The sequence below is a fragment of the Ctenopharyngodon idella genome, chromosome 10, assembly GCF_019924925.1.
Source record: "Ctenopharyngodon idella isolate HZGC_01 chromosome 10, HZGC01, whole genome shotgun sequence".
Taxonomy (NCBI): domain Eukaryota; kingdom Metazoa; phylum Chordata; class Actinopteri; order Cypriniformes; family Xenocyprididae; genus Ctenopharyngodon; species Ctenopharyngodon idella.
Window position 1 is genome coordinate 19,025,830 of NC_067229.1, and position 22,358 is coordinate 19,048,187.

The following is a 22,358-nucleotide window of genomic DNA, read 5'->3' on the forward strand; positions in this document are numbered from 1 at the left end:
TGATAACTTAAATCTGCTCATGCGATCCAAAAATCTCAGGGGAAAAACAAACAAACAAACAAACAAACAAAAAAATTGCAAAATTCTCACATTATTTTTATGATTTTAATGCTAAATTGCATCAATCTTTCAGAGTTCACCAGATTTAGTATAAAGGCATTTGAATTCATCATGAGCAAATGTACATTATCAACTTCCCCAATGATTGCCGCTCACAATGAATAAAAAGGTTTGTTACTTACTGTTGGGATCCACATTTTCACACAGTTCGGTTTTGGCCTCGCCGTTTGGTCGGTCGCTGGGTTTGTGCGATAGACGTGAGGACATGGTGGCCGCCGTCACCACGGCCTTAAAGCTCCGCTTCCGCTTCTGTACATTGAGCTCCGGGTGGAAGATGATGACGTAGACCTTGGGCATATAAAGCATTCCCAGAGCCACGGACGCACTCAGATTCATGGAGATGGTCAGTGTGGTGGTCTGGATGTAGAGCTTTGGAAAGAAGAAGAAAAAAGGAAGAAAACTTAATTTTGGCATATAAAAGCAAGGGAATTCTCCAAAGAGGCATAACGAATGAAAAACAGCTTCATAAAGATCTTTAAAAAAGAGCTATAAAAGTATAATGTTGGTAGTTCATGAATTATTTACTCCATTAGGTATTTCTGTGAATTCCAGTATGAGATTCAAGATGAAATGAAGAATAAAGTAAAATCCAAAGAGGTCAGTTCGTTCGAAAGGCACTCAATGTTGACGTCCTGGTGGGAGAATTCAAAGCTAAATGGATGATAATCATCCTTAAAAACTCAAGTAGCTGTCATTGCCTGAGAGAACAGCTCTTGCACAAATGTACTTTTTCTTGTATGAAAAAAGGACCTTGTCAAAGTATTATAATGAAGGCTTTCATGCCGCGGCCATATCACATTAGTACTACGGCAAAGATTCATTTCATGTGGCTGTTAACGGCACTCTGGCAAGTATGTAATTACCAATATCCTCAGTGTGTTTAATCTTTAATGTACTGCGAGTTCAAAGCCTGTTAAGGTCACGGGTGCGTTTCAATAAAGACAACGGGACCCATTCATGAAAGAGTTGTGAAAATCATAAAAAATATATATATATATATTCTTTTGCAAATTGTCATTGAAATTTGTTCAGCTCGTGTTTCAGAAATGAGGCCCAACATTTGTACTGTGTTTCTAATACAAACATATCAACTGGCCAATAAAACAACTCAAGTTGTGAAATCTATTTGGCAGAAGATCTGGTCCACTTTGTAGCTTATTCAGGCCAAAAACCACCTCCTTAGACAGGAAGAGACCTTCTGAGGTGTTTTTACTATGGGTACTTTTGGTCCGTGGACACCATAGCTCTAAATATGTATTTGTCAGCATTCTGTGATGGAAATGATAGAATGACATTTAATGTTAATGACAATTTTAATATATTTTTTAAATAAAATTACTAAATTTTCTTGCTTAATTCTAGAGTTTTTGTAATCTAAATATAAACAAATAAATAATATTTTCACACTTTTTGTAATAATTTGACAATTACAGCTTGTCTGGAAATGACATAAATTAACATTCGAAGAAAAAAAAAACGTTATGCAAAACTGTTCATGTAATGATTGGATAAAAAAACAAACAAACAAAAAAAACAATAAATAAAAAATGAATGAGTGAGTGAAATGAATGAATGAACAAATGAGTGAGTGAATGCATGAACGAGTGAGTGAGTGAATAAGTGAATGAATGACTAAATTAGTGAGCAAAATGAGTAAATGAGTGAGTGAGTGAATGCATGAATAATTGAGTGAGTGAGTGAATGAATGACTAAATTAGTGAGCAAAATGAGTAAATGAATGAATGAGTGAAATGAGTGAATGAATGAATGAATGAATGAAATGAGTGAGTGAGTGAATGAATGAATAAATAAATAAATATGACATTTTCATAATTTGACAAAATTACAGCTAGACTGGAAATTACACATTAACTTTCAATAAAAAAATGATGCAAAACTGTTAATAAAATGATGGTGTTAAAAAAATTAAACGAACAAACAAAAACTAATAAATAGTTTGTTAATTTCACTCATTATTTAGATTTAAACATATAATAATTAATACTTTTATAATGAATTTTCATATTTCAAGATTGAAAGTAATAAAAAGACAAGTAGTAAAATAAATATGTAAAAGTAGCAAAAATAATGAAGCCGATATAAAAAAAGATCAGTTTATGTGACTTCATATAACAAATGAAAAATGCAAAATAAAACTCCACCATTGGGACATAAAAGTGATCAATGCTGAAAAAAACGCCCTCTAATCAACATCAAGCACAGTTCAATTTGTTTGACGCTGCATTTAGGAGTTGGTTTATCTGAAATTGATCATACCACAACATTACACTTGAATATAAACCACAGAAAATGTTTGTAGACTCTGATCAGACTTTCATGACCCATATTTGACTTGTACCTTTTCTATTTTTAGCACGTTATGCGAGCAACGATCACAACCCGAACTAAATTCCCGTGGGCTCTCGAATCACACAACCTTAAAAAATTCTGAAGGAAAAAGTGTGAAAACCTCTAGGGGTGTCAAATTAATTTGCCAATCCAAAGTGCAAATGCAGTGAACTGACACATGAGCCTTTCTGTGACAGAGAATGACACCTAATTCTTCAGCTTTTCATTCATCGGTGAGATGTGTGATGCTGACCCTGGAATAGATGAGAGAATCTAGTATGCTTGACTTGACAGAAACCATATTCACCTCCTACACTGTGTCCAAACCAGGTGTGACGTGTCAACGCAATGAGCAATAAAAGCTACTTCTGTTGCGTTCATTCAAGCTTCTGTCACTTTTAAAACAACCCAAATGGAATCAAAATAGCTTTCTTTAAGGCCCAAATGAACATTTAATGTAATCCACTGCCAAACTTGCTAAGGTATTTTTTAAAATATATTTATATAAATATAACTACATATTTTTAAAATATTATGCTATATTTTTTCTAAAAGCAAGTCACACCTTACTATGATTCGCACCAGGTCAAAATTGCATTGAGAGAGAGAGAGAGAGAGAGAGAGAGCAAGAGAAATAGATAAGTTGCATTATGTATGTCACATTTTATTATTAAATTCAGAAATATTACACCGATCAGGCATAACATTATGACCACCTTTCTAATATTGTGTTGGTCCCCCTTTTGCTGCCAAAACAACCCAGACCCATCGAGGCATGGACTCCACTAGACCCCTGAAGGTGTGCTGTGGTATCTGGCATGAAGATGTTAGCAGTAGATACTTTAAATCCTGTAAGTTGCAAGGTGGGGCCTCCAAGGATTGGACTTGTTTGTTCAGCACATCCCACAGATGCTCGATTGGATTGAGATCTGGGGAATTTGGAGGCCAAATCAACACCTCAAACTCGTTGTTGTGCTCATTAAACCATTCCTGAACCATTTTTTGCTTTGTGGCAGGGCGCATTATCCTGCTGAAAGAGGCCACAGCCACCAGGGAATATCGTTTCCATGAAAGAGTGTACATGGTCTGCAACAATGCTTAGGTAGGTGGTACGTGTCATGGAGGGCAGGACCCAAGGTTTCCCAGCAAAACATTGCCCAAAGCATCACACTGCCTCCGCCGGCTTGCCTTCTTCCCATAGTGCATCCTGGTGCTATGTGTTCCCCAGGTAAACGACACACACGCACCCGGCCATCCACGTGATGTAAAAGAAAATGTGATTCATCAGACCAGACCACCTTCTTCCATTGCTCCGTGGTCCAGTTCTGATGCTCACGTGCCCACTGTTGCCGTTTTCGGCGGTGGACAGGGGTCAGCATGGGCACCCTGACTGGTCTTCAACAAACTGTGATGTACTGTGTATTCTGACACCTTTCTATCAGAACCAGCATTAACTTCTTGAGCAGCTTGAGCTACAGTAGCTTGTCTGTTGGATCGGACCACACGGGCCAGCCTCTGCTCCCAACATGCATCAATGAGCCTGAGGGTCCAATCAAAGACAGTTTACCAAGGCGGCCTCCCGGAGGGCTGAACACTTAATGTCACTTCCTAACTAGAGCTCAGGTGAGGGGGAGCCTCAGCAGAACGACTCTCAAATCGAGAGAAGGCCAGCCCTACTCAACCTTAGAGACAGTTTACCAAGGTGGCCTCACAGAGGGATGAAACGTGACGTCACTGTCTAACAGGAGCTTGGGTGAAAGGAGGCCTCAGCAGAACAACTCTCTATAGTGAGAGGAGACCAAGCATGCTCAACTTCCAGACAATTCACCAAGGCAGCCTAACAGAGGGCCGAAACCTGATGTCACTGTCAAGCTGGAGCTTAGGTGAGTGGAGGTCTCAGCAGAATGACTCTCTATAGCAGGGGTGGGGAACATTGATCCCGGAGGGCAACTTTCCTGCAGAGTTTAGCTCCAACCCTAATTAAACACACCTGAAGCTAATCAAGGCCTTCAGGATTGCTAAAGTTACAGGCAGATGAGTGTTTTTTTCAGGGTTGGAGCTAAACTCTGCAGGACAATAGCCCTCCAGGATCAACGTTCCCCTCCCCAGCTCTATAGCGAGAGGAGGCCAAACACACTCAATTTCAAAGACAGTTTACTAAGGAGGCCTCACAGAGGGCCGAACACTTGATGTCACTTGATGAGCAGAGGCCTCAGCAGAATGACTCTCTATAGCCAGAGGAGGCCAGTCATACTCAGATCCAAAGACAGATCATCATGGCGGCCTACATATTGCTGAACACTTGATGTTACTGTCTAAACATGAGCCCACGTGAGCAGTGACCTCAGAAGAATGACTCTCAGAGTGAGAGGAGGCCAACCATGCTACTCCATGCAATTTCAAAGACCGATACCAAGGCGGTACCAACACTTGATGTTTCTGTTTAACTGGAGCTCAAGCGAGTGAAGGCCTCAGCAGAACGACTCTCTATAATGAGAGGAGGCCAAACACACTCCATTTCAAAGACAGCTTACCAAACCAGCCTCACAGAGAGCCAAACACTTGATATCACTTTCTAACTGGGCTCAGATGAGCGGAGTCCACAGAAGAACTACTCTTCATAACGAGAGGAGGCCAAACACACTCAACTCTAAAGACAGCTTACCAAGATGGCCTCATAGAGGGCCGAACAACTGATGTGACTGTCTTCCTGGAGCTCAGATGAGTGGAGACCTCGGAAGAACAGCTCTCCGTAGCAAGAAGGCCAACCATACTCAAACTGAAAATCAGCTTGCCAGGGTGGCCTCAAGAGGGCCTCAGCAAAACGACTCCCAAAAAGTGAGAAGAGGTCAGCCCTACTCAACCTTAGAGACAGGTTACCAAGGCGGCCACACAGAGGGCCGAACACTTGATGTCACTATTTAACTGGAGCTCAGGTGAGCGGAGGCATCAGTAAAATGACTCTCTATAATAAGAGGAGGCCAAACACACTCAACCTAAAGGATAGTCTTTGAAAGTGGGGGGCTCAGAAGAGCGGGGGCCTAAGCAGAACGATCCTCAGATCGGGATGAGGCCAAACTACACTCAATCTTAAAGACAGCTCACCACAGCGGCCCACAGAGGGCCGACACACTTAATGATACTGTCTAGATAGAGCCCAATAGAGCGGAGGCCTCAATCGAATGATTCTCAGATCGAGAGGAGGCCAAACCACACTCAAGGCTAAAAGGGAGCTCACCACAGTGGCCCACAGAGGTCCGACACACTTGATATCACTCTCTATCTGATGCTCAGGAGAATGGAGGCCTAAACAAAACGACTCTCTAGAATAAGAGGTGGCCAACTACACCTAACCTAAAAAACAGCTCATCACAGCAGCCTGCAGAGGGCCGACACACTTGGTTTCACTGTCTAGCTGGAGCTAAGGTAAGCTGAGGTATCAACAGCTTTGTTTTATAGCAAGAGGAGGCCCAACATATTAAACCTCAAAGACGGCTTCAGGAAGGGCCATCAAACTGTACTATTCAATTTAAAAGCTCACAATTCCTCAGAATTACATGAATTAAATCAAATAGCAGTAACCAGAGCTAGCAAAAGGAGCTTGAACAGTAAATATTCCTGTTCGACTCCTGCCGCGCTTTCCCTACAACACCTACGCTTCATCCCACCTAACCGCAATGGCGGCCACGGGACCCAAGCTGCAGAGATAAGGTGCTTAACACTCATCCCTCAAGAGAGAGTAAAGCCTGGGTGGAACAAAACACAGCGACTGCATCACACAACACACATTTGTTAAAGTTTACTCACTTAAATTTTTTTTAGTAACAAATAGGGATGTCACGATACCAAAAATTTAGTAGTCGGCAACGATACTAACAAAAGTACACAATACTCAATACCAAAGTCGATACCACGGTAAAAAAAATATAAAGATCAAATAAAACAATGGGTTGCACTTTATTCTACAGTACATGCACTTACATGTACTTACAGTATACTTACCCAAGAAATTACTGGGTAATATAAGTAATAAATGTAATATAATGTAAGTAAATGGGTTAAGGTTGGGTTTAGGGGTAGGTTCAGGGTTAGTACCTAGTTCTAACCCAGTTATTACAATTACTATCATAAGTACAAGTACATGGGGAACAGGACTGTAAAATAAAGTGCTACCAAACAATGCTATATATATATTTTTTCAGATAGGTCTAATAGTAGTAAGTAAAAATACCACAGAAATTGAATAATCAAATATAAAATAACTCTGCATACTCATAACTGTATAAATTAAATATAGATTAATCCTTATTAAAGCTTTTCTTTTGTTGTTTGATTATCATTTTTAATACAGACAGCCAATAGTAGACAGTAGCATGTTTTAAAGGCTGCTGTCACTAAGACCTAATGGACGGAGACAATATGCTGTTACACATGCTGTTCACATTCACATAACCAACGTGAATAGGCCTTTATCACACTTTCACATTCGAAAAGTGGAAGCTTCAAGTATTAGCGTAAAATAACTTCCGCTGCAGTCTTTAACATTGGCCGTGCCCATAGCACGGGAATGTTGTGATTTATTTTTGTAAAATTTAGCACAGATACTTATTCTAAAGACACCAACCTCTATTTATAATCATTAATTGAGTATTGTGAAACAAAGAAAAAAGGTGTCATATTCTGGCGCATATTTCGTTATTTAAACGGGAGAGTGCAAGCCATTCTGTATGTGTATGCGCAATACTTCAGAGTCTTATCACCTTATTTTATCACAGAACTGCAAAAATAGAATACAAACAACATAACACTTTAAAGAGCTTTGATTAGACAAATCTTAAATTATTAACTACGACTAAAGTCTATTTTCTATTTTGATGCTGGCATCAAATTGAAGTTGTTTAAATAAAGGAATATGTCCAGGCCATAGACGATTATTCAAAAGTAACTGGTTTGATTATCGTAAACAAATCATATCCTCCGTGTTTGAGTGCAATATTGGATAGCATTATGCTGTAGACAATAATGGGTGGTTATATATTGCAAAAATAAACAAAATAACATTACAAATAAAATGAAATCAGTCCGATGATTCCTCTGGCAGTAACTTGAGCTGCGCGCTGCTCATGCCGTCGGTACACCAGCAGCGCCTCGCTCAGATAATGTTACACATTCAAATGAAAGATAACATACATGGTAGGATAACATGTCAGTCTAAATAAACAGTTTTAAATATTGAAGTTTATTGTTATGTTAAACTAAAGAAGTATATTTTTTTTCTCAAAACTGGCGGCTGTCCATTGACAATAATGCAGGCGGAAATTCATTTACGCTTCTAATCAAAGCCGGATGTGACGACACGCGTACTGTGATAAAGGCCTATATATGCCAAGACGGTCATATTTGAACATTTATGTGTAATAAACCACGAAAATTTGAAGCCTAAATAAAGTCGTCAGATATAAAAAGCTAACAGTAGGCTATAAACGGACTACAGCACACCATGGTCGCCGGTCAACGTCACCACCACCAAGCTTCCTCAAACTTTATTTAAAAAACAACTTTATTTAAAAACACGCTGATTATGATCTGCGCTGTGTATGAATACTTATCCACTTTTTCATGAGAAATGCTGTCCAAATGTCCTGTTTGTCGTGATGACGTCTAAAGTCCCCGCCAAAGGAAGTAGTCCCTTCTAGCAATTTGTTAGCAACCGCCATTTTTAAGACACAATAAAGGTTTAAAAAAATCAAAAACAGGTTATAATTGGTGTGTTTTATGTCATAGAACAAAACGTGAAAATATTTAGAGGCTTTGTTAACCACAGACCTTATTTCAGGCGATTTAGCAAAAACTCATTCAAAAAACCCATAGACTTAAGGGCGATGGAACCGGAAGTCCTAAAATACTAACTCGCTTCTGGGTTTCGCCTACAAAAACACATCATCCCTGAGGTACTCTATTGGAATATTTCCATTCTGCAAAACAACCACTCGCTTCTGCCGACATCTTCAGACAGCGACTACACAGCCAACTGGTGCGAAGTTGCGAACTCACGCGCAACTGCACTACAGCTAATGATTTTAAAGAGGCAGCGTTCACTTTTACCTTTAGATGACAAATTTAGATTTTAAATTCAATATTGATTTAAACAGAACTGTTTAACTAATTTACAGTATGTAACGCAAGTACATTATCAGTAACTTTAATTAAATTACCTAAAAATGAACAGTAATCCCTTACTTTACTTTCTCAGTGGATAAGTAATTTAATTACAGTAACGCGTAAATTACACGCGTAATTACAGTAAAACTTGGTTTATACTCGCAGCGTCCGCAAGATCGAAAGTGACGTCATCGCGGTGTGCGCGGCCGTGCGCGTTGAGTGAGAGAGACCCCATTTCGCCTGGTGGTGTGCACGTCATTTTTTGTAACTTTGCGCGCGGCTCTGCATCCGTAGATGCACGACTTCGAGTTGATTCTGGCAGAGCAGGAATGTCTGAACAACTTTGTAACTTAACTTAAATGTCTTTGGCAATTTTCTGTGTAAAATGGAATCAAAATGTGATGTAAAAATAAAATATCAATGAAGACAGTCTGATCATGAACTGCAGCATCAGGTTTCTTAATTATATAAATAATATTATTAATTCACACGATGGGTTCCCATGTTTTATGGGGACTTTCCATAATGATTTTTATATTGTACAAACTGTATATTCTATCCCTACCCCTACCTCTAAACACAACCCTCAGAGAAAACTTTCTGCATTTTAACATTTTCAAAAAAAACATTACTTATTATGATTTATGGGGGGAAAAACGTCCCCACAAGGACAAGGGTTTCGGATATTGTCATCTTTATGGGGACATTTTGTCCACAACTTTGGTTGTGTTTACCTGAACCACACACACACACAAACACACTCCTCTGGCTGCTGCTTAGCACTGATCAGTGTTAATTACTGAGCATTAAGTCTCAACACTCGCTCTTATCGGAGACGTTTGGATGTGAAGGATGATATGGCGAAGAGGGAGAGTTTTATGGATGTGATTTGGGCTAATAATGGATCAGTCAGAACTGGAGCAGCCTGGAAATAAACAGCTCGATATACGAGGAACACCAATTCTGCTGAGAAGAGTTTATAAAATATCGCAGAAAGATTGAAAATCGAATGAACAAGAAGTGGTCTAAAACATCCACGCTATATTACGATATATATATATATTATGGGACCATATATATATGTCAACCGGTACTGATTTATGTCAATATGTAGAAGAACTTGCTACGATGGGATGTTGTCACATACCTACATGTTTATGGTTGTCGCAACTTGCTGCATTTAAATGTATCTTATTCAATTAAAATCTAGAGTCAGAATCAGTTTTATAAAATTAAACCGGAAAATAACATTATTCCAAGTCATATGCACCTGACTTATGCTTCAACTATGCTGTCTGCAATACAATGTTATGGTTTCTGTTTGTTTTTCGACTGTATTGCGATATGCAACTGCAATCGCTCGTCTTGGACTGGGCAAATGTCTACTGTCCTTTAAGTAGCCTAATTATGTGTGAAATGATTGTTTGTTCCTTACTGTTATTGTGAAGTGTACTTGAGCTTGGGAAAGGTGCTATATTAATTAAACATATTATATATTATATAATATTGTTATATAATATTGTTAGATTTGTAATATTCATTAATTAAATATTAATAATTATATGATATTTGCTATGAAAGTGAAGTAAAATTTAATTAAAATTCAAAAGTAAAATTCAAAAGGTCAACAAGGTGTTTTATTGGTATATTATTGTGGCTATGAAAATTTATTTGTTAAAGCATTTGTAACACAATGCCCCAGAGTCCCAATGCCCAAAACAAAAATCATATGTCACAGTATTTCAGAGAGCTTAAACAAACATTGTCCCACACTAAACCACATCCATCAGACTAAAACCAGTTTCTGCAGTCTTAAATCACATGAACACATCACCTATGACAGCCTCATTAACCCCAGTGACAGACAAATTCACAATCCACTGCCTTATGACAACATGCAATTTAAATAGATAAGAATTCAATTGGTGTGCCGACTCCTGCCGTGATCATATGCTAATCCTGGCAATCTATCAGCCAGATTTTCAGTCTTAATTTATTTATTCCTGCAGTCTGTTTCTTTCTATTGTTCTTCCACTGTCAAACAAGGACACAAAGATCTGGAAAGCTAGAATAGGCACTGAAGATGCTTTTCAGCTTTGTGCTGGCGTTGAGTCTACACTCAACCCAAGGCTGAACCCTCTTCTTAGCAACGTCTTTGCCTTAAAACCCCGTTTTTGAAAACCAATCCTCAAAACGACAGTTTTTGATGTGTTCAGAGAGTCTATAGAGGAGTCTGTTCACCTATAGAGGAAGCAAAACATCCTACGCGTGCCACATGAGAGGCTGTCTGAACGGCACACAAGCGTCAGGCAGCTTCAGATAGGAAGGGAATTATTATATAAAGTGACATACATGTAGTGACAGAGGAAGTCAACTCAAACTGTGCTGTGATGTAGTTTACCGTCACGCTGGATGAAGGTGACACATTTGGCACTACTGAGAAACGCAATCGCAGGAGACGTACAGTAGGCGGAAAGGCAACATTTTCATATTTTCTCTTGGATCACCTTTCGTGCAAAAGGACAATGCCTTTTGTCATCTAAAAATCCTTTTCTTTTCCTTAAGAGACACTTTTTTTTTGGTTTGGTGTCAGTGGGTAATTCAGCTTGAAACTAGCAAATGCAGCTACACAAAAACACAATAAGCTTATTGATCACATTCTCAAAGACCGACTAATTTTCTCACCATTTAACTATCCACAGGCAACACCAACAAGGGGAACGTCCCTTTGGCGGAATGCAGGGGGAAAAAAGCCTTCTGCGGTTGTCACATGAAACATGTTTTTAATTAATTTAGCATTTCAGAAGCTGGATCATGATGTGATCTGACATGAGAGTTACAGGCCGCTGTACTAACAACAAGGTTTTTGCATTTCCTAAAGAAAAATGAGTGGGATGGAAGCCCATTTCTGCCAAAGTTAAGACTTTGTTTCTCGTAATTGCAACTTTATATCTTATATTGTGACCTCTCACTATTTCTACTTTGTTACTCATAACTCAGATTTTATATACTGTATCCTAATGTGAATTTATGGGCCCTATTTTAATGATCTAAGTGAATGGTCTAAAGCGCATGGCACAAGTGCACTTAGGGTGTGTCCGAATCCACTTTTGCTAGGTTAACAACGGGAAAAATTGTCAGCACACCTGGAGCATGGTCTAAAAGGGTTGTCCCTATTCTCTTAATGAGTAATCAGGTGTGTTTTGGGCGTAACGTGCAATAAAGAGTCTCATCTCCTATTCCCTTTAAAAGCCAGTTGCACTCGTGCCATGTCGGATTTGCTATTTACATGGCGGAATTTGCAAGCAGAAAAACTGAACGCTTCTCTAGTGAGGAAACGGATCTGCTTGTGCGCGAGGTTAAAGCGCACGAAACAGCCCATCTACGGGGCAAGCCGGATTCCACCGAAGCATTTTTATCTTTATGCACACAATAATAATCTTTTACACTATAATCCTTTTATCTTTAATATTTGACATTTGTGTGCTGCTACGCGTCCCTGTGTGTGTATAATAAGGATGTTGTGCACCCGCCTAAAGGCGCATATTACTAACGCGCTCTTTAAATAACAAAACAAATATTGCGCCATTGACTTTAGACCAGGTTTCAGTTGGTCAATGGCTTAGTCTATTTCAGTTGCCTCAAAATAGCAACGCGCCAACAACGCGCCTGAACACACCTTGTTTTCAGACCAGCACGCCCATGGGCGCACAAATGGGTGCAAATGCATTTGCTATTTAAACAATGTGGCGCAAGACGTGAAAATGATAACTGCGTCGGGCTGAAACTAGCAAAAAACACTTGTGTCACGCCTGGCTCCGCATTGCGCCAGGTTTATTGCGCCAGGTGTATGATGAGTTTGCCAGGTCTACTTAGGGAAATGGAAAACCTACTTAAAGAGATTGTTCCACATTATTAAGCAAGTCACAGTTCTCATGCAATATGGGGAGGAGGAAAGATCTTTCTGAAGACGAAAAGCATGAAATGGTGCAATGTCTTGCAAAAGGCATGAAAACAACTAATATTTTGCGAAAACTGAATAGAGATTGTAGAACTATCAAAAGATTTGTAAGTGATTTAGAGCATAGAACTCAGTCAGATAAAGGGAATTATTAAGGGAATTTTCTGTTAAAAAAATAAATGTATTAAAAGGGCAGCTATAAAAAAAAGCCACTGTTGAGCAGCAAACAGTTATTTGAAGCTGCTGGAGTCTGAAGAAGCTCTCCATGCAGACTGGCAGGCAATTGTACATAAAGGTGCATTTCAGCCACCCCTGACCATAGCTCACAAAGAGAAATGTTTTTTATTTGTTTGTTTGTTTGTTTTTTTTAAATGTATTATTATATACACTGCCAGGCTAAAAAAAAATTAAAAAAAAATTGCTGTTTGGATTTAAATATGCAAATATGTAAGAGTCTATCATAGACTCTTAAGTCATTATTGCAGTGATTATTATGTTTCTAGCATGTTATATGTTTGGGAACAGTTCTTCTAACCCTAATTGATGGAGTGTGTAGCTTTTAATGCCTTAAACAACCATGTAGGAAGACATATCATGGCCATATTCCATGAAGACAAAGCTAAGATTCATCAGGCTCAAATTGTGAAAGAATGGTTGGGAGGGAGCATGAAGAATCATTTTCACACATGAATTGGCACTTCTGATGCAACTGATGCACCTCTTTATAAATGTTGTGGTGTTATCTTGTATTGATTTTGTATTGACATTGCAAGAGTCAAGCCCTCTGTAAAGACTACTGCAGCACATCCCAAAGACCTTCAATGAACTTAAGGTCTGGACTCAGAGGTGCCAATTCATGTGTGAAAATGATTCTTCATGCTCCCTCCTAACCATTCTTTCACAATTTGAGCCTGATGAATCTTGATATTGTCATCTTGGAATATGGCCATGATGTGTCTTCCTACATGGTTGTTTAAGAAATGAAAAGCCACACACTCCATCACTTAGGATTAAATGTTCCCAAACTTAACATGCTTAAACAACTCGCATTTGCCTATTTAAATCCAAACAGCGACTTTTTTTTTTTGGTCGGGCAGTGTGTTATTATTTTTTTTTATTTATTTGTTGGTTTGTTAATAATAACAATAATAGTGATATGGATTTAAAAAAAAAAAAAAAAAAACAATCAGCCAAATAATCACATTTTCCCCACCTTAGTTATTGGTATCAGCAAAATCCATTATTGTCAAAATATAACAGAAGCGCAAAAAAAAAAAAAAAAAAAAAAAGTCACGTGCAGGAAGCATTTCATAGTCAGTCTGAAGCTTTTCTATGCATAGCCACTAATCCATGCTGACATTTGAGCAAGCATAACTATTTAAAAACCAAAACAGTCATCAAATAGCCAATCATAACACATTTGTTCGATCAGGGCCTCTCATTTCCCTCTTTCAAAAAGCCTGGTTAGCGTTTGTTTCCTTGCGCACTGATTCCGAACATAATCACCAATCATACCCCTAGCAGGTGCGGGCTGTTGCAATAAATCTCATTATGTGTCTTTTATGCATTCATTTGCATAATCCCAGCCTACATTTGCTTTCTGACTGGAACATCCGTAATTATAAATGCACAAGGATTAACCTACACCAATTTTCACTTCGTCACCGATTTAAGGAGAACCATTGAGCAACGCGCACACTGAATAGTCGCCTCATATCTGCTTGTATTTGTGGTCAGCATGTAGGCCACCTGGGCTGATGAGTCACGTAAGTTGCACATGTAGAGCAGGTGTGGAAATGACAAAGGTTGATAAAGGGACAAAGAGTTTGCCTGACCTGCAGGTGTTGTTGTCGGGTCTGAATTAACTTGCGTAAACAGACACACGGACGTCTGTGTCCTGAGCAGGTGCGAACAGTTGAAAGTTGAAAGCAAAATTCTGCAGGAAGTTATGAAATCATAGGCAATCAAAATATGTTTGTGGACAGAGCAACCCAGAGTGAAATGGGTCATTCAGTGACGAAGTGATCTTTGGTGGATTTTGAACTGAGCAGGTTTGTTAAAATAATAATAATAATAATAATAATTAAAATCTTATCAGAGTGAGAAAATGTCTCTAGAAAAATACATTTTGTCAAGCTCTGACTAGTAGTATTTACCTAATAATCCTGTCCAAATATTTCACATATGGTCTACTCTAGGAAATGTGTTCACCCTGTTACAATGCAATGTGTAACAGGGTGGACCTTAACAGGCTGGACTAAGTTTTGAAACCAGTTATTAGCTAGGAAAGAATTTACAGAGATATATAATACAGGGTTATTATTATTATTATTATTATTATTATTATTCCAAATAAATAGATTGAGACACACAAATAAATGTAAAGAGGTTAACAAAAAATAAATAAATAAATAAAATTCACAAATAAATTGATTGTGATCCACAAATAAAATAAAGAGTTTTACAAAAATGAATAAAATTCACAAATAAATAAAATATATATAAATATACAATATTGACAAAAGTTTTGGGACGCCTGCCTTTACATGCACATGAACTTTAATGATATCCCATTTTTAATCCGTAGGGTTTAATATGGAGTTGGCCCACCCTTTGCAGCTATAACAGCTTCAGCTTTTCTGGGAAGGCTTTCCACAAGGTTTAGGAGTGTGTTTATGGGAATTTTTGACCATTCTTCTAGAAGCGCATTTGTGAGGTCAGGCACTGATGTTGGACGAGAAGGCCTGGCTCACAGTCTCCGCTCTAATTCATCCCAAAGGTGTTCTATCGGGATGAGGTCAGGACTCTGTGCAGGCCAGTCAAGTTCCTCCACACCAAACTCACTCATCTATGTCTTTAGGGACCTTGATTTGTGCACTGGTGCGCAGTCATGTCGGAACAGGAACAGGAATCCCCAAACTGTTCCCACAAAGTTGGGAGCATGAAATTGTCCAAAATGTCTTGGTATGGTGAAGCATTAAGAGTTCCTTTCACTGGAACTAAGGGGCCAAGCCCAACCGCTGAAAAACAACCCCACACCATAATCCCCCCTCTACCAAACTTTACACTTGGCACAATGCAGTCAGGCAAGCACCGTTCTAATGGCAACCACCAAACACAGATTCGTCCATTGGATTGCCAGACAGAGAAGCGTGATTCGTCACTCCAGAGAACACGTCTCCACTGCTCTAGAGTCCAGTGGTGGCGTGCTTTACACCACTGCATCTGACGCTTTGCATTGCACATGGTGAAGTAAGGCTTGGATGCAGCTGCTCGGCCATGGAAACCCATTCAATATAGCTCTCTACACACTGTTCTTGAGCTAATCTGAAGGCCACACAAAGTTTGGAGGTCTGTAGCTATTGACTCTATAGAAAGTTGCGCTTCAGCATGCACTGACTCCGCTCTGTGATTTTACGTGGCCTACCACTTCGTGACTGAGTTGCTGTTGTTCCCAATTGCTTCCACTTTGTTATAATACCACTATCAGTTGACCGTACAGACAAATCCACAAGTAGGTAGACTCCACCCACCGTTTACTCAAGCCAATCAGATAAAAGCCACATTGCGCTGACTAATCATAGCATGTTCTCGCTACACCCAGTCATGTTTTGCTTTACACATGGGGCTGAAGTGCTGTTTGTGTGGTTAAACACTCCATTTCCAAAAGATTATTGGAGTTTAAGGCTTCTTTATATTCCCATCAGGATCAGTGAATCAATTTAAACTCAAGGATTATACACAGATTATGATCATTCATAGATCCCGAGCTTCGTGATCAGTAACACCCTCTCTACACCGGACGCAAGCGGCGCTACACAGCATGTAAAAAGCAAATAGCACCCATTATACAATCAGCGTATACTGGATGCAGCACAACACAACACGATGATTCACCGACAGTAAACGGACGCCTGTTCTTCTGAAGTATTACATGCACTTGCACGGAGATGTAAAGTGCTGTTTCTCTGGCATTTTCAAAGGCTCATAAAATATAATATTGTGGCTTGGCTTGATACACAGTATATTTGTCTAACGAAATCCAAATTTTAAACATCTTTTACTGTACCAATTTTATGGGCCTTATACTTTCAATTTGAGGCAATGCAGATGAATGAGCAAAGTTATATCAGGGCAAGACCACCCTGATTGTAAAGCAAATCATGATTGGTTGGAGGGAGAAAGTGTTATGATTAGTCAGGGCAATATGGCTGTTATCTGAGTGGCTTAAGTAGACGGTGAGTGGAGTCCACTTATTTGTGGATTTGTTTGCATCTAGACGCTATTAATGTTTCATAATCCACAGATGCGTGCAGCGATCCACAAATGCAGAGGAAGCCATCCACAAATGTACAGAAAGTGATTCAAAAATAAATGAATGCCAGGTGCCAGGAAAAATGAATCTAATTCTTTTTATTTATTTATTTTGTGAAACCCCAGCATATATCTGTGGATCTCATTCTATTAGTTTATTTTTTTGTGATTCTCTTTACATTTATGTGTGCATCAAAATCTATTTATCTTGAAATATGCAACAATTCTAACCCCATGATATAAAATCTATTAAAAAATAAATAAATAAATAAACATTTTCACATCCAGTATAAATTGACACAACAGGGTGGACATGTTATGTTTAAGTCTTCTAAAAATGAAAAAAATAAAAAGAGAGAAAAGTTCATAACTAATACTTTGTTCCTTTAAGGAAATTATGTCACTTCAAGCAAGTCATGTGATTTAGGTCATATGTAAAGGGCAAGTAGCACCAATGTAACAGGGTGGATTGGAGTTTGAGAGACAAAATAATTCATTGGTTTTACACATTTAGAAAAATATTTATCACAATAAATTGTATTTTATGTCAAAGAGAATAAGTAAATGAATATACTCTTACTCAAATTTGCTCATTTAAAATTATACAGTATATGTAACCTTTATTTCAATGTGAAGTTGAGAAAACATGGGATTTTTTTTTCTTTCTGTCAATTGCTTAAAATGATTTTTTTTTTTTTTTTTTTTTTAATTGCTATGATTCTTAGGTACTTGGATGGATGGATGGATGGATGGATGGATGGATGGATGGATGGTTGGATTTGGGTACATCTATGCATGGAAAGCCATGTGGCATGAAAGTTTTTAAGTAAAACATTTAGTATTGTTTCACTGGCATATAAAATTCAACTGTAGGAGTGACCCAAATATAAATAAGTGACTGATTAATTGTCACAGGCCCTTACATCATTATGTCATGGAATACTAGCTTCCTGCTTAATATAGCAGAGTATAATGTATATCTTGAAAATAATGCATAATTTGAATATAATGAATATTAAATGTGTACACCGAATTAAATAACATCCGTATGAATATTATCTCTATCAAATTCGACAGTGTACTGTTACACTACAACAAAGCAGGTGCTTTTTGTAAATGAATATGCAGTTTCAGTGAAAATGCATGCAATGCTGAGTTTAGGATACTGTGTATGCATGAGTGTTGACCCATGTTTAATGCAGGGGGCTGTTTTATTTATGCCATCTGTGGCCTTCCTATGTGGATTTAGGTCAGTGAACGCAGGTGCCTCAGATTTTATAGCGATGTGGCATGCTGTCTCTTCATTTACACAGCGGTGTACACATGCATGCACTTGAAAGCATACGATCAGACGTATACATGTGTATCATACAGAAAGGGCCACTTTTATGTGTTGGTACCACCAAAGCTTAGTTGTGTTTGTTTCACTAGGATGCATGGAAGTCTGGATTGCTAGCAAGCTAATTTGCAATGATTACAATAGTTCTTTTTATGATTATGCCAGTTAAGCATTTCAGGCCGCTTCTTACATGCTACATCCTCGTCTACAGATATTTTAAATGTAAATGAAATGAAACATGAAACATAATGCATTCCAAATAGATGAAAAACGTACCTTTGTCAACATTTTTGCAAAACGCAATATACGTACCATTATGTACATATGACTGCCGTTTCTAACAGAAATTAACACTAGAGGCAGTAAAACATCAAGCACTTTTAGTCGTTTTCACACAATTATGATTACAGGGCCAGATTATGGATTAATAAAGACTTGCTTTCACGTGGCTCCTTGCACAATTATGACCTCAAAACACTTTTTACCATAGTGCATGATTTGTAAACGAATATATTTTGGAGTTTGCATCACTTACCCAGCTCCAGATGTTCAGTTTTACTGATGTAGTAAGTTTGTTCGGTAGCTCAGCTGGTATAGAATTGTATTTGCGATGCGAAGAGCTCGGGTATGAATCCCATGAAAGATGACGAGTCACGGTAAAAGAGCTCAAAGACAAGAGTTCAAAAACAAACTAAAATGCCACGGTTACAATTGCATTTTTATGTCACATTTGCCTTTGTTAACACTATCGGGTAGGTTTAGTGTAGGTGTACGTTATTAAACGTCACAGAGCATTAAGCTTTTAGCGCCACTCACCAGACTTTTCAATTCAGAACTGATCAAAGCCTTTTTCGTTTCATCCAGTTCAGACATTTTGATGTGGAAAATGTAGATATTTAATTGTGTAAGACTTTACATTAACTTTCCCTGTTGCAAAGCAAAAGGGACCTGTAATTCATCCACCTGCACAGCCATAAAACAACTACAAGCTCTAAAACAATGAATGAGCCCCAGGTAATTTCATCCACTCCAGCCTTGAGAGTTGCCGGAGAAGTACATTTCACGGTATGTCACTCCCTTCAGACCACAGACACAATAAAACACTGGACTTTTAGGAAGCTGAAAGCACCAGACAGCCGCTGAAAGCCAGTTGCAGCATTTCTCTGAACATTTAAAACAAGAGTAGTTCAGTAGCAGGCTAATAACAGTCTGGCATCTTACAGCACATATAGCTGCTCTCATCAAAACTACATTTTTACAGTCTCTTTTAAAAATGTGAGTGGTGCTTGCCTGTGTTGAAGGTGCTGAAATAACAGGCCATTGCAATGGGTCTGCAAAGGTCAGGGATCCCACACTTTATGACTAATGAATTTCCATTCCTATTCCACAGCATTTCCAGTTATGATTACTGGATTTTGAATTCTGATTCAGACCAATTAGCTAATAAATTAATGAAAAATGTGTACCTTTTCCATGACTACTGCTCACTACTACTACTAATCACTAATAATAATAATAATAATAATAATAGTTGTTGTTGTCCATTATTATTATTATTATTATTATTATTATTATTATTATTATTATTATTATTTGGGCAACATTATTATTTTTATTATTATTAATATTACTGTTTTTACTGTTGTTATTATTATCAACAATAATAATAATAATAATAATAATAATAATAATAGCAGTAGTAGTAGGTACTATTATTATTATAATTATTGACGATTATTATTTGGACACTATTATTATTATTATTATCATTAAGAGTGCAACAATAATAATAATAATAATAATAACAATCATCATTATTTGGACATTATTATTATTATTAATAACAACATTTGTTTTTTTTACTGTTATTAACAACATCAACAACAATAATAATAATAATAATAATAATAATAATAATAATAATAATAATCATGGACAACAACACAACAACAAAAAATATTATTAGTAGTAGTTTTATTATTGTTGTTGTTGATAATAACAGTAAAAAACAATAAATGTTAATAATAATAATAATAATAATAATAATAATAATAATAGTTGTTGTGTTGTTGTCCATTATTATTATTATTATTATTATTATTAACATGAATATAAACAGAAATGTCATGGACAACAACAACTATTATTATTATTAATATTATTAACGTTATTACAAAAAAAAAATGCAGACTGCTTTCGAGTTATCTGATGTTGTTAATAATAATAATAATAATAATAATAATAATAACAAAATGTATTCAGAGTGTTTTTAATGCATTATTTAGGCAGTTGCTCGGGTGTTCTGGGTACCCGATGGGTGAACTGCTAATATTTGATGTAACAGGTGGAATAATATTTACCTTGTCATTCACGGTGAGGATGCGGTTCGGGAATCAATAGACACAGGCAGACTGCGGGTCCAATAGCCAAGAAGGCGTTAAATTAGTGCTGCTCTCGGATAAGGGGTCGGGTGTTCTATTAAGTACTGCGGGTGCAAGTTTACCAAAAAGAACCCGTGCAGGATTGCTAGCTGCTTGCTTAATTGTCAAAAGAGACCCCCACATGTCTCTGGTTTCTCGATACGGCCCGGGTGCCTCCTTCAATGTTTGCCCACTTCAAAACCCCTAACCCTAGCAAGCACCACTAAGACAAGCTGTTATTTTCACAACTTAAAAACAATATACATTTTGTGCAGCTGTTTCCTACTGTGTGCAAGTACACGAATTCAGCCTATCTGTCTCTGTATGCAGCATCGTCCCGGAAGAGAATTACTGAAGCGAAGTGCCTCAGTCTCAAGCCCTCATCAGTGAAATCCCACACAAGACTCTATCAGCGACACGTCTGCTGCTCTAATCTGTGCGCTGGTGTCCCGCGTTCACAGCGGCTGATGAAAAACACCCCCAAGGCCTCCTTGAGCTAAAGACTCACTGTCTGAACCCTTCAGTTGCTGTGTTTCCCTGCACTGGGGCAGGTTGGGGAACTAGGCCACTTCAAGAGGAAAAAAGAGACACAAAGGAAGAGAGATCAACCTGAAATCCCAGCTCCTCTAGCTTTGCTCAGTTCCCCTTGATGTTTTCTTGTGAGCGAGCAACATTTCTGTGTTTCATGAGAGCAGGGTACCTTTTAAATGTGTGGCATACATTTAAACAGTGTTGGGAAGGTTAAAGATTACAAGGTACTTCATTAAAGTAATGTAACTGATTACATTTGACTACTTTTCTAAATTTCTAACAAATGTTTTTAACTGTTAATCATTTTCAAACATTTAAACCAGGCAGGGTTAACCTTACAGTAGTACTCAACACTGATTACAGTCAGATTTCTCAAATCCTTCATCAGTTGAATTAAGATTACAATAATTTAATTAATAAATCACAGCCACCACAAAATCACACTTTAGCGCCTCATTTTACTTTGAGATTGTTCTGAAGTTAAATACACATTTAAAATCATAACAAGAAATAGTTTAATAACTATGATACTGTTTTTGAAATCAAATCTTTGCATAGCTATGACAGGAGACACTTGCATCTAACAATGCCTTAGAAAAAAAAAAAAAAAAAACGTTAATCTAAAAAAGAATAGAAAATAAAGTTACTCAATAAGCATGTGTCTTATTCTGTGTCCTAAACTCCTGAAACATTGGTGTCTCATATTTTAGAGCAGTCAATGCAATTTGGGAAAGAAATCAATTAAACAAATTAATATTATTCAACATATTCTAGCTTTTTACAGAAAATATTCAGATGTAACCCCCTTTGTAATTGTTAACATTTTCATAAGTAAATGTAACTTAATTACATTTTTTTTTTCTCAGTAACTATCAGTTACATTTATTTTGTAATTAAATTACGTAACTTTGTTACATATTACTAGTTACTCCCTAGCACTGCATTTAAAAGGTACTGACGTGTGTATAGAGTCCAGTGAAAGTGAAAGTGAAAGTGACGTGTAGCCAAGTATGGTGTTCCATACTCGGAATTCGTGCTCTGCATTTCACCCATCCAAGTACACACACACACAGCAGTGAGTATTGAACACACACACACACACTGAACACACACTCAGAGCAGTTGGCAGCCATTTTTGCTGCGGCACCCGGGGAGCGATTGG

The 22,358-nt window shown here is 37.8% G+C and overlaps 1 protein-coding gene across 3 annotated transcripts in view; it reads right to left on the reverse strand.

The window, feature by feature from the left end:
• LOC127520505 (metabotropic glutamate receptor 7) overlaps positions 1 to 22,358 on the reverse strand; it is a 221,886-nt gene that overhangs the window by 9,988 nt on the left and 189,540 nt on the right. For all 3 annotated transcript variants that reach the window (XM_051908667.1, XM_051908666.1, XM_051908668.1), the window contains one exon: positions 243 to 489. In XM_051908667.1, the coding sequence (XP_051764627.1) occupies positions 243 to 489 (247 nt within the window). The remainder of the gene's footprint in view (positions 1 to 242; positions 490 to 22,358) is intronic.